At 36.3% G+C, this 17,408-nt stretch overlaps 2 protein-coding genes across 3 annotated transcripts; one reads left to right on the top strand and one right to left on the bottom strand.

Annotated features, from left to right (window-relative positions):
• LOC109728768 (putative invertase inhibitor) lies at window positions 696–2,466 on the top strand. The gene has a single exon (XM_020259290.1). The coding sequence runs from the start codon at window positions 1,727–1,729 to the stop codon at window positions 2,285–2,287; it is 561 nt and encodes a 186-aa protein (XP_020114879.1). The 5' UTR covers window positions 696–1,726; the 3' UTR covers window positions 2,288–2,466.
• LOC109728876 (UDP-N-acetylglucosamine transferase subunit ALG14 homolog) lies at window positions 7,533–11,824 on the bottom strand. Of its 2 annotated transcripts, XM_020259412.1 has the most exons (6): window positions 11,426–11,820; window positions 10,317–10,462; window positions 9,234–9,383; window positions 9,061–9,120; window positions 8,337–8,535; window positions 7,533–7,967 (listed from the first exon to the last, which is right to left on the bottom strand). In XM_020259412.1, exons 1-5 carry the CDS (start codon window positions 11,577–11,579, stop codon window positions 8,359–8,361), a joined length of 687 nt encoding a protein of 228 aa, XP_020115001.1. In that variant the 5' UTR covers window positions 11,580–11,820; the 3' UTR covers window positions 7,533–7,967; window positions 8,337–8,358. The 2 variants fall into 2 exon arrangements, with proteins under 2 accessions (XP_020115001.1, XP_020115002.1); XM_020259413.1 differs by lacking the exon at window positions 7,533–7,967 and having other exon boundaries at window positions 8,482–8,535; window positions 9,061–9,137; window positions 11,426–11,824.

Below are 17,408 nucleotides of genomic sequence, written 5' to 3'. Positions count from 1 at the left end.
TTAATAAATAAGTCGAACACGAATTAGAGACAGCGGACTCGTTTAATAAACAAGTCGAACGTGCGCTAGGGTCAGCTTACTCGTGTTCGGCTCGATAAATAGCTCGAATATATATATTTTATATTTATAATTTATTTAATTTATTTANATTATCAGAACCGGAACGGTTTGGTTCTGTTTATACTTAAAGCCAAACAGAAGTAAGGGTGGCAATCCAGCTCGCTGTTCGCGAGCCAGCTCGTGTTCGGCTAGAAATGAGCTCAAGATCGAATCGCTCGTTTAGTAAACGAGCCAAACACGAGCTGAATTTTTCAACTCGTTTAATAAACAAGTCGAACGTGCGCTAGGGTCAGCTTACTCGTGTTCGGCTCGATAAATAGCTCGAATATATATATTTTATATTTATAATTTATTTAATTTATTTATATATATATATATATATATTATTTGATTTTTAGCAAAAAAATATATATAAAGCCGCCCGAGTTCAATTATAAAAAGACTTATTTATATATAAAACTTCAACCATTAGATCAAAATCTAATAAGTAAGACTTTATAAATTTATTTTTTATATATATCCAATTTAATTCATTTAATTTATTGTTTGTTGGCCAGCTCGTGAGCTAGCTCGTTTATTAACGAGCCGAATACGAACTGAATTTTTCAGCTCGATACTTTAACGAGCTAGTTCGCTCGTGTTCAGCTCGTTGACACCCCCTAAATTGAACTGAATCAAAACATCTGATATTTGTCATAATTTAAATATTTTCTAGCCCGGTCCGGCCCGGCCCAATAACCCAATAGCTATTTTTTGTAGTCCAATCAAAGGTACTAAACCAAGCTTAATCCTGAAATTTATTAAGATTCTTAAATTTCGTATTAAGAGCCTTCTTGGTTAATATGATGGATGATTTTGCAAGTTTTCCAAAATACACAATGGTGACGAAAAGCTTGTCATATCTAAATTCAATTTTCGGAATTTAACTAATTAATCCTCAATACTTTGATCCCAATTTAAACTCCACATTAAATGAACTGGGGACAATGTTGACATATTAAGATTGACATAAGAAAGGAAATAGGGGCCATAGATTCACCAACACATATCTCACTTTGTTGCACAATAACTTTGCTTGCACATTGATTAAGACTTGTCAATAACGCTTATCTTGTAGTATACTCCCCTCCACCAATTTACCCTCCCTTCCAATTTAAGCATTAATGGAGACCTTAAATGTAGCTAGATGTTAACGGGTCGGGTTCGGATCATGACATTGTTAGAGAATTAGAATTAGGTTTATCGATGGTGTTCCGCTGATAAAATTTGGGTCAGATTCGAATCGATATGACGGGTTATCGGGCTCATTGCCTCTCCTATTCGGAGACCCGAAAAAAGAAAGTGCACCCTTTTTGGTATAGTGATAGAGAATGACACCATAGTTTGAAGAGTAGGGAAACAGGAAAGAAACTTGTCATCTTAGAGAGAGAGTTACTAGACCTTGTTAGGAACATATTCCATTCAAAAAGGCCAAATTCTTATGCTCATAGTTGTTTAACCACCTTGTCCCTATATATCTCCAAACCCAATAACATTAGGATCCCTTCACATGTTCCAAATTGCTCCCTCTATTTCCTTCACAACTTCTTTGTTCCTTTTCCTCATCTCTCTACTCATGATAAAACCACATAACATGTTTTAGATAGAGAGAGAGAGAGAGAACAAAATGGTCTCACTTATCTCTCCCTCCCTCCCCTTCCTATTTTTGCTCATTCTCCACCAATCCTCCTCGTTCTCGACCGTCGACGTCTCTGCCGATTCCGACATAATAATCGAGACCTGCAACAGATGCGCGAGCAGTGATCCGAACGTGAATTACACTCTGTGCGTCGCGTCCCTCGAATCGGTCCCGAAAGCCCGCCAATCGGACCTCCAGGGACTCGCGGTCGTAGCGGTGAGGCTAGCCAAATCAAACATGACTCGAGCCAAGTCTAAGGCGAAGAATCTATTAAAGGCCAAATCACTAGACCCTTACATGGAATCTTGCTTGGAAACTTGTCGCGAACTGTATTCGAATTCGATAGCTGATCTCGAAGACTCCGTCAAGGCGATCAAATCGAGTCGATACGGCGACGCCAATATACTGATCAGCTCCGCAGTGGATGTGCCTCGCACGTGCGAGGACGGATTCGATGAGGAGGGCCTGCAGTCGCCGTTGTCTGAGGAGAACGACGAATTGTTCGGGCTCACCGTCATCGCACTCGCCATTACTTCTCTACTTGGATAAGTGCTTCTTGTTTGATTATAATTCTGGAGTTGTAATTGATTTGCATTATAGAAAGGAGATCAAAGTGTTTAAATATTTGCACTTATGTAAGTTTCTAATATTGTGAAAGGTGCTTTAGCTGTTGATTTGAGATGGACTATGAATTGTATATGCCAAACTTCCAACTAGTTGTTTCTCTATCCATTAGGTTGAGTTNTTTTTTTTTTTTTTTTTTTTGGGGGGGGGGGGTTGGTAAGCATCTCTTTTGAAGTTTTAATCCTGGAGTATAAAACCCTTTTAAGAAGAGAGGTATTAAAAGAAGAAAAAGATTATAAACTATAGTGCTTGTTTAGTCAACTTATAGAGTAGCATTAGAATAAGTAAATTTTAATTTAAAATTTTTTACTCAATCAAACTCTCCAGTCTCAATCCATACCCAGGACAGCTTTTGGAAAGTGCTTCTTTGAACCATTTCTTTATGTATAGAAATATTCTGATGTGAAGAGGCAATTTCCACAATCCACATTAATTTGAGCAATACTATTTCCTAATGCAAGACTTAGGGTGCACTTAGTTGGATGCAATTATTAAAGCAGCATAGTTAGAAATACAAACAGAAAGAAATACAGTAATTATAATGTAGTATCTTTTCTTTTATATATAGAGTGAGGCTACTATGCTATCGGAAGCACGGAGCCTTCCGTGCTTCCAGCTCGTTTTCGATGTTGCGACTTTCAAATCGTCGATCGGCTCCGTTAAACTTGATCTAGAGTATTTGGAGTATCTAGAAAATAAATTTTATTATTTTTCGATATCATTTGCCTAGTGATCAAATGGGCTCAAAATCAACAAATTTCAATGACCATAGTGAGCTGTTTGCAAATTTAACGTCGTAGAAATATCCAAATATATTAGTACTTAGTTGTTGGTGATGACTAAAGTGTGGCTTTGGTTGCCACGTGCATCCCCCATGCAAGCTTATCAACAATGTCAAGGTGGGCATTGTTTATTTTCTTGTCTCTCTGTATTTCTCTGGAGCCGTACGCAAGGAGGAGGAGCTCGGGTGGAGCGTTCGTCGCCGACGTTGTGTCGCGGAGCCGTTCGAGTGCACGTTTGTCGCCGTAGCGTCGCGAGGAGGCCGGGCGAGGGTGCGATTCCACCGTTCTCGACGTCGCGCCAGATTGGATTAGCGATCGAGGTGGGTTTATCATCGGAATCCTACTCCTATAGTATTGTTGGTCGACATGTATCGTTAATATTACAAGTTGTTATTGTTTAGCTCAAATTCATTAGTAGATATGTTTAGACATATAAACTGAATTGGGAACATGTTATTAGTTGTTATTAATCATACATGTGGGACTTGGATAAAACATAGGAGAAAATCAGCGTTCGGAATCTGGCATATGTTGAATTACCTGATTTAGCCTTAGGGGCCGTTGTATTTTTATACTGTTGCAGTATCCTCATAGTGAGTATCCCAGGTAGTTTAGATTTTAGTTACGCTCGTGCTAGGATGCCGAGCCGATTTTTACAGTAGTGTTTACAGTGTTCCGGATTAATGGGTGCCGTAGTTGTTGACGGCGGACCCGGATTTGATCGTTCCGATATCAGATTGTACCGAGGGCACGTGACTAGGGGTTGGTAGTACTGTTAGACCTGTTTTCTTGACTTTAGCCTGTGAGAGCCTGATTGAGCTCGACAGAGATACGCTGCATACTCGGTTGGGTAGCGCCCACGAGTGCCACTCCGGAGTCAGGCTTTGTGCTTTCGCGTTGATGTCGCTGATTAGTTTTGCTATCCACGGACTGTTTAGCGTGGAGGTAGCGTGGCTTAGACAGGCGGGACGGGTGCGTTCACAGTCCCTAGTGAGATTGGGTCAGAGTTGACAGTTGCTACAGTTGGATAATATAGAGCATGATAATGTAGTGGCGTATAGCTGTAGATTTTTTCCAGCTTTACCTACTAGCTTTGTTTCCTTCTGTAGACTTAGTGGGTGTACCGATGATGTTGAGGGCGGTACTCACTGAGGACTACTTGTTTTTATAGTAGTTCTCACGCCCAGTTGTTACCACTGTTTTGTAGAGCCATCGTCTTCGGCTGCTGCTGCTGATGCCGATTCAAAGCGAGGTAAGGGCGTCGCGAGTTAGAACCCTACCAGTCGAGTTGCTGTGATAGAGGAGCATCTGCTGCAGGTAGTAGTATTTTGTTATTTTGAGTTCATGTACATACCCGAATTGTAACTCGCTGGAGCGAGTACTTTTGTACTTGGTTATTTTGTATGTATATGAGACTTGTTTTATTCTACATGTTTAGTTTCTTTACAGCTCTATACTACTGGTTGTGGTATTGTATGTTTTACAGTTACCGTTACGCTTCGTATATAAGAAAAATTCTTTGTATGCGGCGGATTTGTCGGCATGCTCGGAGAACGTGTAATCCAGGGCGTGACATATAATTACATGCATCTTATTTCGGTGGACGTAATAAGAATCATTGTAACAATAAATAATTTGTTTGATTATTTGCGGTTGAAAATTGTATTTATAAAATTTTATCACTTCATATATTCTAAAACTAACTCCTATGTAGGAAAAAACAATATTTTCTATTTAAAAAATTATTAGAGCGGTAAGCTTACCTTTTATTTAAAAGTTACTCTCCGCAATTATAGCAGCTAAAATTGCAGTCAATTTAGATATAGTTTCGACTGTTGCATTTGAGCAAATTTAAATGTATCGAACCAAATATTTGTTTTCGTATTGAGACTTATCTAGCTAATAAAAAAACTTGGATTAGGACGAAAGTATGTAGAAATATGCTTATATATTTTTTGATAGAACTGCAAAAAAAATATATCGTAACCAACTCATTATAATATACAGAACACAATGTTTCACGTGAAAACCATCAAAGTATTTTCCCATTATATTTTCTTGCCGCACCTAATACAATTTCCTCACAATTTCAAACGAAGCCTTAAATCTACATAGAATTCAAGTGTTGTATAGTTACAAATATGTGCAATCAGATAGTCCCTGCCACTTACCCTTTTTAAGTATGTAGCCCAACCATTTAATGAAATTCCAATAGAAAATCTACCCTAGAACTATACACCACAAAACCAAAGGGACCACAATGTAGCCATCAATTTTGTTTTCCTAAAATTTCTTTTGCGGCACAAATATAGCCATAAGTTTAAATCAACAAGGAACCCTAAAACTATATATAGTTAGGATGCAGATATTAGGCAATTAATGTGAAGTTATCATCTAGCAAATGAGAACAGCTACAAAAACTGAGTTCCTTTTTAAGTAAAGCTAGCTTGCAAGGAGCAGCAAGATACATGATCAATCTTCTGCCAAAGTGCTTCTTCGGCGCAACTCCGAACGCAAACATCCAATCGGAAGCTTACAATTTTTACTGACTGAAAAAACCATCAGTGTTTCTTCAAACAACTCGGCTCTAAAACACTTCCATAAAAGCTCAGGTTAGTCCCTGTACTATCCGAATATTTCGCCTCAGTCCCTTATACTTTTCACTGGAACAACTAGAACAACTTAGTCCTAAACTTCTACGCAATGTTCTAAATAGCGACCGCTATGCCCGGCATAGTGCCCGCTGCAGTGGATTTTATATGCTACCGCTACGTTACAATATGTAAAGCGGTATATAGTGGATCGGCATCATAGCGACTACTTTAGCAGCATAGGACCCGCTAAAACAGCCACTATAAAACGATCAATAACAGGGTGCTATGAGCCCAAACCTTTAAAAATACAAACGAGCGTCAGATTCTTAAATGAAATATAAAGATCAAACCTTGTTTCTAGGAGTTTGAAAAATAATTATTTATCTAAGATATCCTTTTTGACATCCATTTACAAATTGTTTAGATTGCTAATAGATTATAAATTGTCAAATTTTATATCTTTTTGGTTTGCTAAATATTTTAAAGTTACTCTTAAAGTCTTAATAGATAATGACATTAAATATATATAGACTTACAATACTTTAAAAAAAAAAAAAAAGAAAAGAAAGAATGATTAGTTATCTTTTCTTCAAAATTATATATATTTTTTATAAGGAACATAAATATATTAAATTTACTTTTATGAAACCCGCTATGGATTCATAGCGCCCGCTATGGCACGCCCTCTATCCGCTTTCAGCTATGAAACTCTCCAAACACTACTTACCCGCTATCCGCTATTTACAACCTTGCTTCTATGTATATTGCATCTGGATCCATGGGGTGACTTCTAAAATGATAGGTTGAAGGACTAAAATGTGCAAGTGGAAATTACAGGTACCAATTTGCAATAACAGAACAGTACAGGGAGTAGCCAAACATTTCACCCAAGGAAACATATGCATAGATGGATAGCTTGTCACCAAACTCCTAGAAAAGCTACAACTGTCCAAGTACTTTTAGGAAATACAACTTTGGTCCATCCTTTTCTTTTACAGTTTCACTACAAAGTAGTTTGTTGCAATGTTACATCATGAGGATTGTTGGTATATTGGACAAAAGAAGCATGAAGCAAAGCATATTCCAGTTACATCATATATTCAAAATAAGCTCATAGACTTGTTCAATAAAATATAATTACATAGATAACCCCAACTGATATAGGATGCATCGGAGAACATGACTAATAAAGATGCTCCCCACCGTTTCAAGGCGAAATTAAATCCTTTTAGTGCATAATTGATATCAGAAATAAAATCTTTAAACTAGAGCTTCTACTTTTTCAGAAGCTCATTTCAGCTTCTTACCATACTTGAAGCCTCAAATATTTTGTTCGTCAAATGCCTTCCTCCTGCTTCTTGGAAGTAGTAAAACAACTCCAGAAGCTATAGACCAAACAAGCACTGGGGTCGAAAGGGGAGCGATCTTAGAGTTACGCCGACTCGAGCCCAGCCCTTAAATATGTAAGTTCTTCTATTTGAACAAACTTAAAGACCATCAACTCAAACTCCCCAAGGCAAAATTCACACGAATTTTTTCTCTACAATTCATAAACCCACGGGTCCACACACTACAGAATGTCCTTGATGTGTAAGCACATAAAGGGAAAGGCAGAAATCATTGGCTGCGCGGGCACCCCGTGAACAGCACTAGCCACGAACCTTCCAGTGATATGCCATTAATCTCATTCATGCTTAACCCCGAGAATTTCACAAAATTTAAGCCGGTTGTGTAAGAAATGTAGGATTCATGTTTAACTATGCTAGGAAAATAGTGCACATAAGAACACACATATTGGAAACAACCACTGAATCAATTAAAGAATCAGTACAATCAAGCAAACATAACATGAACATGAGTTGGTTAATATTGAACATAACATGAACATGAATATAACATGAACATAACATAACATGAACAACCAAACATAACATGAACATGAGTTGGTTAATATTGTGTTCATGAGTTGGTTAATATTGAGTAGTCCAAAGATAGATACAGTGAGATACTCCATGCTTATTTTGGAACTTCACATGGATGTCTTATGTCACACGACTGTACACTGAACAAGGACATAATCTTAACATATTAAAATGCGGTCAAAGCTATTTCTCTATTGAAAAGATAATATTAGAAGTGTCCAAAACTATTGAGTTTTTATCCTCACCTCTTGTTAGGGGTAGAATCTCCCTTTTGGTCAACCAAGTGCACCACAACAAGCAAAACACTCTGGAGAGAAGAAGAAAAAAAATTCAAATAAGAAAAGCGTTAAGAATTGATCGCCTCTACAACAAAGTGCCTGTTGGGCTTGGTTTCCAGGACAACTTTTCTACTTCAAAAGCATTAAGTTTTTCAAGAACAAGTGTCTGCTTAATAATGGCTAGAAGTTTTGCTTCAGTGGCAAGCCAAAATGAGCTTCTAGGATGCAGAAGTTCTAATTTAAAGCTTCTGCTTCTACTCTTGCAAGAAGCTATAAATGAGATATCTAACGGAAAAAACTACATTACTTCAGCATAAGCCAACAGACCCTGAAGAGTAAAAAGCACTTCAAAAGTGTCAACATCTTCGGAACAGTTTACGGCAGAGAAGATAACATACCAGTCTCAACATCAAAGAAGTTTTACATTAGCCGGCCTTCATAGAGAGCCCTCGGATACTTCTTTTGTAGTTGGGGCCACTGCACAACAAACTGATCAGCCATTCGTAGCTTGTAGAGCAGCAAACCGCTTAAAGAGAGTTTCCTCACTCGTGCAATGCTCTCGACGTAGAAAATACATGACCATTTTACACCAAGAATCTGCAAAAAGTTCAATAATTCAGAAGTTCAGTACTATGACATGGAAACTCTCTATGAAGTATATGATAAGGAAAAATTCTCATGAAACACCATTAATATAACATGAAGTGGGAGAAAAAAAAAATCCAAACTCAATGTACTAATTTTGCACTTGCACAAGATAATGACTAAAAAAGCAAAATAGAAATGAAATATGAAGAAACTATTCCATGAAATTCTTTCCCAGCTTCGCAAAGAACGGCAGTTTTCAATTTTGTTTCTCATCTTTTTTAGCTTTTCCGTATAAACAGGTTGTTTCACTTTTACCTAACCAAGGTTCCCAGCATATAGGCATACTAAAAACAAAATGATTAGTAAATTACAAGACAACTTTGGTATTTTAGCACAGGAGGAGATCAGTTTCCTGAAAAATTGAGATCAGTGCATTCCTAAGAAAATGAAGAGAAAAACTTTGTCACTACACTTACACCAGAGAATCGCTAGACCAGTCTCGAATTAGTAACTAAATAGTAGTTTAGTCTTAACCTTGAAAAGGAAAGCAGAAACACAGAGAGGAATGCATGTCCCAGGACCGTTGCAGATGATCTGGATAAAGATGAAAACTACTCTCCATCAATTACACACAGTGACCATTCAAATATTTCACTTCTAATTAGAACAATTCATACAGGAAAAAAGCAATTTGATAGGTGACATACCACTTCAGGCCTTATTTTCAGAACTAGCCACACTGCATGTGCAATGGCAACCAAAGTTGTCCCAATAGAGGTAACATAAGATTGGCCCACCTCACGGCTGCGATATATCTGCATGTATTGGGAAGCTTCTATCTTCTTTCCTTCACTAGGCTGCAATACCACTAGGTAACTAATTCAGTTGGCATGGTGTGCATTGCTGTAATGATATATTAATTTATTTTATTAACAGCAGTAAGACTCCACTAAATTGTTCATTTCATCTAAAATTCATCAGAAATTTCATAAAAATGTATACCGTTCTTTTTTAAAGGTAAGCTATTCGTAAGTCTAAAGTGGTCGGTCTTGCGAAGAAAACAAGTGGTGACTAACTTATAATGTATTGCTTCTTCACTATGTGTTAAATGCTACATCAGAAACTGAGATGAGCACTAACACAATAAAGAGCCTGTTTGGATGTACCAGTGCATGGTTCTGCGTATCTTCCTTGCAACTAAACGTGCTTATGGTAATCGGCTGATGGAGCGCTTAAAGATGTATATGACCACATGTTATACATCCACTAAATCATCTTGTCAGGATATAGTAAATCACTTCGCATATAGAATGATTATACCGAAAAATAATGATAATTAGGAGCCTGTAAATGGACTAAAACAAAATTTCTAGGTTCCGATGACAAAAGAAAGTTGCCATTTTGCACGACTTATTACTGGACAACTTATTCGAACATCCAGACAGGCCCTAGATATCATACATATCTATAACAAGCTTTGTGGATCAAACTTACTAGACGAGTACCATTAGTTCTTTAACAACTACAAAAACCACGAAGTAAGAAAAAAAAAAATGTAGCATCTCCTCCTGTAATGCATGTAGGACGGCACGGGCAGTGGACATCTATTTATTTTTCCAAACTCATTCTAACATGGCATTATTAGGAGATAAAATGAGAACAAAAGGTACATAAAAGTTGTGTTCAAACCATTGAACATGGAAAGGGAACATAAAAAGAAGATAAAATAGACTTGCTAAAAAGAATAGCATTCTAGGAAAATAAATAAATAATATGTGCAATAAATATACCTCCCCGTGCTGAACCAACGAATCCTCCAAAACTCGAGCTTTTTGAAGGCTCATGTTATCAGTTGCAGCTGCTACATAAAATCTCGGTGCAAATCTGTCTTTTAGAAGGACATTCACAATGCTAAGCATCTCTGCAGTGTGACCTCCTGCATAGCAATTGTCATAAATCACCAAATTAATTACCAGAATAAGTAAAAAAAGAGCTAAACAAATTTACATAAATAATTTTTCATTTGTGTCTAAATCAATTGGCACATAATCCAAACAAGATAAGATCTTTACGCCAGAAATTTTAGGGCTTTACCTGATCCGGGAACAAGTTTTCATTTGCATCTAAGAAATACTGATTCCAGAAACCAGCAAGCCATCAATATAATCAAATACAAAAATTATCATACAAATTAAACAATGAAGATGCAACCTTTACTAAATTATGAGTAATCATGGTTCACATATTATTAAATTTAATTTGCATCTAAATCAATTTGCACAAACTAAAAAACTAGGATCTTTACGCCAGAAATTTAGGGTTTAACCAGATCCAAGAACAACATTTCATTTGCATCTAAGAAACACTCACTTCAAAAACCATCAAGCCATCAATATAATGAAATATAAACATCCTTACAAAAATTAGAAAAACAAAAGGTACAACCTTTACAAGCAACAAACTTTCATTTGCATCGAAATCAATTGGAATAATCAATGAAAATAGGGTCTTTGCGCCGTAAATTTAGGGTTCTATCTGATCCAAGAACAAATTTACATTTGCATATAAGAAACACTCATTAAGAAACTGCCAAGCTATTTGATATAATAAAACATAAACATTCTCATACTAATTAAAAAAAAAGGACTAATATTTACAAGCATCAAACTTTCAATCGCATCTAAATCAATTGCCATAATTTAACAAAGATAAGATCTTTACACTAAAAATTCTAGGGTTTTACCTAATCCAAGACCACATTATCATTTGCATCTAAGAAATTCTCATTCCAGAAAGAAGGTATAGTACTAACAAGCAAGAATTTTTCCAATTGCATCTAAATTAATTGGCATTATCTCAAAAATATTCGATCTTAACACCGGAAAAGTTAGGGTTTTACCTGATCCAAGAACAATTAGGGTTCTGACACTCTCAGAATCCGCTCTTCGGCGGGGCTTCCCCGTCGAATACCACACGTACGCCGCGCGAATCAAGAGTAAGGATACGAGAATCGGGAACAAATAGCAAACGATCCCACCAATATCGCACCCCATTTCCCCCAAAAGAACCGCGAATTTGGGTTCCAAACGACCTAAATTCGTAAACTAAGAGGTAAATTTACGAGCATAGATAGAGAGATTTGGTGATTGCATCGATCGAATTGGGAGTATCCGATTCGAAACCCTAGGATTCGTCGCCGGAGAGCGTCGACGTGAGACAAAAACGCGGGGAGTAGGAATGTGGGATCACCTTGGGGTTAAGTTCATACAGGACCTGCAAATACGGTGAATAGCAGATAATTCTATATAAAGTATTCAGATATGTCCCTATCGTTAATAACTGTTAGAAAAATCTAGTTAAAATTCTAGATAATCATAGTTAAAATATTTAACCATACTTAGTTAATAAGGTAAAATAATATTTTTATCATTCTTTTTTTCCTTCCTCTTCTTCTTCTTCTTCCTCTTCCGCTCCTGCTTCTTCTTCCTTTTTTTCTTCGTATCCACATTTTCCTCTTCCTTTTCTCCTTCTTCTTCTTTGTCTTCTTCGTTGTCGTCGTCGTGGTGCCCACGTGGGCCGTCGTCACGGGCGCCTCCGACGGCATCGGCCGCGCCTTCGCCTTCCACCTCTTCCTTGTCCTCGTTCGCCTCAACCTCGACAAGCTCCGCAAGGTCGCCGTCGCCGTCGCCGTCACCACCGCCGCCGTCCGCTCCCACAGCATGAAGAGGAAGAGGAAGATGAAGAGGGCAAGGGCAAAATAGTCATTTTATAATGTTACTATTAAAAAATTAACAGCTCTCTAACCGATCCAAATCTGAGGGACATGTCTGAATACATTATGGCTTTTGCAGGAATAACTTATGAAAGTTAAACTTTGCAGGAATATATTTGTTATTCACTATATTTACAGGGGCCTATATGAAATTAACGCGATCACCGTGCGGGGTGTTGACAAAGTGGGGTGAATACTTCGACTGAACCGAACCGAACCGAACCGATCTCGGTTCGTTCCGGTTTGGTTTTTTTTTGGTTTATTTCGTTTTCAATTGAAAGGCTAAAATATAGAAAATTTCTTTATAAATACTTATTTTTTATTTTCTCCATCTGACTTTTAAAAATTTATATTTTATTTTTACAAAATTTTATATTGATAAATTTAGCCTCCTCTGTCATTATTCTGTTTTTATTCCATCCATTTTTTATAACTTATACGAAAATATCCTTGAAAATAACAAAAACATATTAAAAAAAAAATTTATAGAACAAAGGCAATTTCGTTATTTCACCGTCTTCATTAACATTGTAACTTTTGAAAAATAAATTTAAAAATTTAAAAAGAGTAAAATATGAATTTTTGAAAATTAGAAAAAAAGTAAAAGTATGGATATTTATAAGAAGATTTTTTGTATTTTAGCCAAATAAAATTATTTATTTGGACAAAAACCTCAACTATTGGCTACTATGAAATGACCACTCAACTAATTTCTTTTGGATTGAGATCTCCTCAACTTTTAATTTAAAGCAGAATAAAAAAAAACTACGACTAAACTGATAAAAGGTCTTTCCAAATAAATGGTAAGATCAAATTGTACTCAAATTTTAATTGGCGGAGGTCCAAATTAGACCGATTTATTTCACCAAATGTAAAGTTCAGGTTGTGAAGTAGACTTTTAGGTGAACTAGGCATCAAGCGAAAATTATTTTTTTTTTGCTGTTTGTTTGTATAGCTATGGAACTAAAAGTTTTTTCAGTTCTGCTATCTATTTGGCATAAAATAAATGACGTAAAAGCTGAAAATGTAAGAGATAGACTAGTTGTTTATTATTTTTTTCAGAAGTCAATTATGGTATTTTGAAAAGTTTGAGTTTCGATCGAAGCTAAAGTTATAATAAAATAAACAGCAAAAATGGGCATTTACAGTCGAAAACCACTTCACTCCGCTCCACTTCCGGTGATACAAACACGCCCATTATGTGTTTCTTCCTCCATTCTCTACGTAGGTTTTGAAGTAGACTTTTAGTGAGCCGTGGAACTAAAAGTTTTCTCAATTTTGTTATTTATTTGGCTTAAAATAAATGACGTAAAAACAAAAGTCAATTACTACATTTTGAGGAGTTTAAGTTTCGACCGAATATAAAGTTATGATGAAATAAACAACAGAAGTGAGCATTTACAGCTGAAAATCATTTCACTCTACTCTACTTTTCGGTGAAACAAACACATCCATATGTGTTTCTTTTGGTGAAACAAACGCTCCGAACCTACAAAATTTGCTACTTCGTTCAAAAGCATAAATTTGCACACATTAGTGTGAAGTTGTTGCGCTAATTTTAGGCCCTGCTTCAGGCAAAACGAAGCACAGAAGCGAGACCAAATAGACCCTAATAAAGATCAAGAGAACTTGTATGTAGGGGAAATATTGGTCCCTGTTCTAGGGCATGGATAAAAGGATAAATTATTAAGCTAAAAGTTAGAATAATAAATGTTTCAAAACTTTATCCTTTAATAGAAATTTAGAGTTAATTCATTTATCATAATTTTCCTGCAATTGACTAGTCTCTCCATTATATATTTTATTCCTGTCCACATTGTTCAAAAATTAACCAAAGATTTAGGGTACAATCTAATAGTTAATATTGGCATCAGAGTTGGTCATAACGCCCCTCAGTTTTAGGTTGCGTTCTGTATTTTTCTTATTAACGGTATTCGTACGCTTGTATATCAATTTAAATAGATAATATGTGTTACGGTTTATCGGTTTGTGAGTTTATCTTGCTCGAGTTTTTTCAACACATGCAAAATATGAGAGAATTAAACAATTGAACCGCGTCGAATCGCACGTCATCGATTGCAACCATCACAGCACATTACATGAAAATAGAAAAAAGAAAAAAGAAATTACACATCGCGCGATCACACCATCCATATGCAAAATGCTCGTCGGCATGTTTTTGTTTACTTCGTGACGAGTGAGTGCATGCTCCAGAGCTAGGGTTTCGAGAGGCGGCCGTCGTCAGTTCCCGACGGATCCCCCGAGGCCGGTCGGGATCCCCTTGGGCACGATGCAGGCCTGCGAGCACATGGTGGCGCACGCGACGCTCTCCTTCCCGTTGGAGCAGCGCTGGTAGCAGTCCTCGAAGCACTTGTAGGCGCTGACGGCCGGCACGGACGACACAGCGAGCATCGCGACGAGGAGGAGGGCAACCACTGCGATCTTCGTCTCCGCCATCGCGAATTCGGGTGTTTTGGGTCTTGGATTTGCGTCGAAAACGAAAACACAAAGGATTAGGAAGGAAAATTATTATGTAAATGCTTTGGTTGCAAGGAACAAAGGTGGGTGTGTGGGTCTATTTATAGTGTTAGTGAGAGGCCTTTTTTTTGCTTTTTTTTTTTTTTTTTTTTTTTAAGAACCAAAAAAAAAGGAAAAAAGAGAGGAGTGATTTGTGGTTTGTAGTAAATGGTGGTTAGTTGACCGAGTTGAACGGGCCATTTTGACCGGGCTATAGTTAGGTGATTTTTTTCTTTTTTTTAAAAAAAGTTGGTAAAATAATATATAAAATTTATCTGAGCTATGCGCTATTTTAAAAATTAGAAAAAATTTGAAATATTACCCATGTGGTTTCGCACTTTCTTATTTTAGTATCATGTGGTTTAAAGTGTATCAATTTAGTGTCCCGTCGTTTTATTTTTATCCTTTTATTATCGATTTTACTAATATTTTTTATTAAATCAGTGACAAAGTTAAAACTAAAACATACTAAAGTGAGTGTTTGATAAACCTAGATAAGGTATTTGAAATTTTTTTGTATATAATTTAACGAAATATTAACAAAAAAACTGACGAAAAAATAAAAATGAAATCACAAGATACTAACTTGATTTTAATTTTATTATTATATAGTTAATAACTATATACACATTTAATTGTACTGTATTTATAATTATATTTAACTAAACGGTCCCTTGGTCATTCCTATCATTCAACTTATCTCATACTTTTAGCATTTACAAATGATAATTTTCTCATTTTATTTAAATATAAGTGACAATTTTAAAAAAAAAAGTATATTGAAATAATGTTAGTTTCATGACTGTGGAATGATGGTTGAGAAAACAATTTAAATTTTTAGAAAAAAATTAAAACTTTTCATATCTTGAGTTTATCGAAAGATAGAGGACCTTAAAATTTTACAAAAAAAAAAGAGATTATCTAAATTATTATTTTACATCTAAATTATACTTTTGATTCTCAAACTTTGAGATGTGTGGTATTTTGATCCTCAAGTTTTAATTTCTTATATTTTTTATATAATTTTAATTAAAAAATTAAAATAATTTTTTTAAAATTTTTAATATTAAAAAGTATGATAAAATAGTAAAATAAAATTAATTTTTGAACCAATAAAGTGCAAGATTTATATCCAAACAAAATCATCCAAGAGATTTTGAAGGCCCAAAATGGGTCATGTATCCAATTCAACTAAAAAAATTTATTAATCTATATAGAACCACTAGACGTTTCTAGAAGATTCGGATGAGTAATTGATATGAAAAAAGTACAATTTTCACTTTTTGTTGGTGTGGAAAATTTAAAGGTAATTTTTTCCCCATTCAATACTTAAAAATTGTGATGTTTTTCTAAAAATGTAAACGGGGCGGATCTAGAGACAGGGCGGGTCCCCCACCTCCTATTATATTTTTTTATTCGGACAAATTGATTTTATTCCTTTTGTTTATTCCTATTTATAATTGCTAACTAACTATTTTAGAAACATGTGCGAATAGTGAAGGACGCGCTCATAGCATTTAATAGCTTATTCGCAATGTTCACAAGCTTTTACTTGACTCGACACATAGACCGCATCCATATTCAGCTTATTAGTCTCTAGGCCTATGATCACGGGGTAAAAAATTTGGCCTATTTCAGCCACCATTTCTGAGCCTAATTTGAACATCTATATTGTTGTTGCAGAATGTAGAAATTGAACCCACACAACTGACACTGATATCACTTGTTGGATTATTGGCATTAATCATTAATTCCAAAAGCTCGAACCGTTAAGAAGATACAACCAATTCACTAAAATCGTATAGGATACAGTGTACACGAGTTTCAATTGTGACTCAACCCAACTCGCACTGCGCCGCTTCAAACATAACTCAGCTAATCTGACTTTCTGCCATTTCGAACGTAATTCAGCTCAATTTAACCTCTCGTCATAAAGCAGGATGTTACCTTCTTTAAGCCAACACTTGATTCGGAGCGAATCGGAAAAGAGTGATAAATAAATGATTTTCTAATGTGTGTGTGTGTGTGTGTGATTGCACATCCAACACATTAGATTTTAACTTTTTTCTCCATCAATGGGGCTTTGCAGGGGCGGTGTATAAGATGTACTTATGGTCATGGTGCAGGCAATAATTTCTCGTATCAAGGAGAAGCTATTGGGAAAACGTCGATAGGAGCATTTTGATTGGTCCGGTCTACGGAGGATGATGCGGTGGACCGGTGCACCCGGTGCAGCGGGCCCGCGAAATGAAGCAGTTAGGCGATGACGTCATCATGGAATTTAAAGTTCCTCTCGAAGAAGTTGAATGGGAAGCCACCATGCGACCGTAGCGCGCCGCATAATTCAAACTCCTCTGCATACTCACCCCCACACGTCCGCGTAAATCTCTGTATGCGACATCGCTCTAGTGGGGGTAGAAATGGGTCGGGTCCGGTCGATTTCGGGTCGGGTCGGATCGTGTTGTAATAATAAATCTCATGCGAATGAAAACTCTGTATACAAGTTTGTTAAATATATATATTAATATATATACATCTATGGAACTGACCCGACCCGTTAATCCATCTCAACGCGCTCTATCAACCAATCAAT

The sequence above is a fragment of the Ananas comosus genome, linkage group 24 (assembly GCF_001540865.1).
Source record: "Ananas comosus cultivar F153 linkage group 24, ASM154086v1, whole genome shotgun sequence".
NCBI classification, from domain to species: Eukaryota; Viridiplantae; Streptophyta; class Magnoliopsida; order Poales; family Bromeliaceae; genus Ananas; species Ananas comosus.
The sequence above is the reverse complement of the archived record's forward strand: the minus strand, read 5'-3'. Positions and strand labels throughout refer to the sequence as shown.

Bases quoted from the DNA above. Each gene is read 5' to 3' on its own strand.
- LOC109728768 (XM_020259290.1), top strand. From the start codon at position 1,727: ATGGTCTCACTTATCTCTCCCTCCCTCCCCTTCCTATTTTTGCTCATT.
- LOC109728876 (XM_020259412.1), bottom strand. From the start codon at position 11,579: ATGGGGTGCGATATTGGTGGGATCGTTTGCTATTTGTTCCCGATTCTC. The intron at 10,463-11,425 runs GTAAAACCCTAA...ATTGCTATGCAG, and splicing joins CCTAATTGTTCTTGGATCAG to GAGGTCACACTGCAGAGATG. The intron at 9,121-9,233 runs GTATGTCACCTA...ATCTTTATCCAG, and splicing joins TGAAAATAAGGCCTGAAGTG to ATCATCTGCAACGGTCCTGG.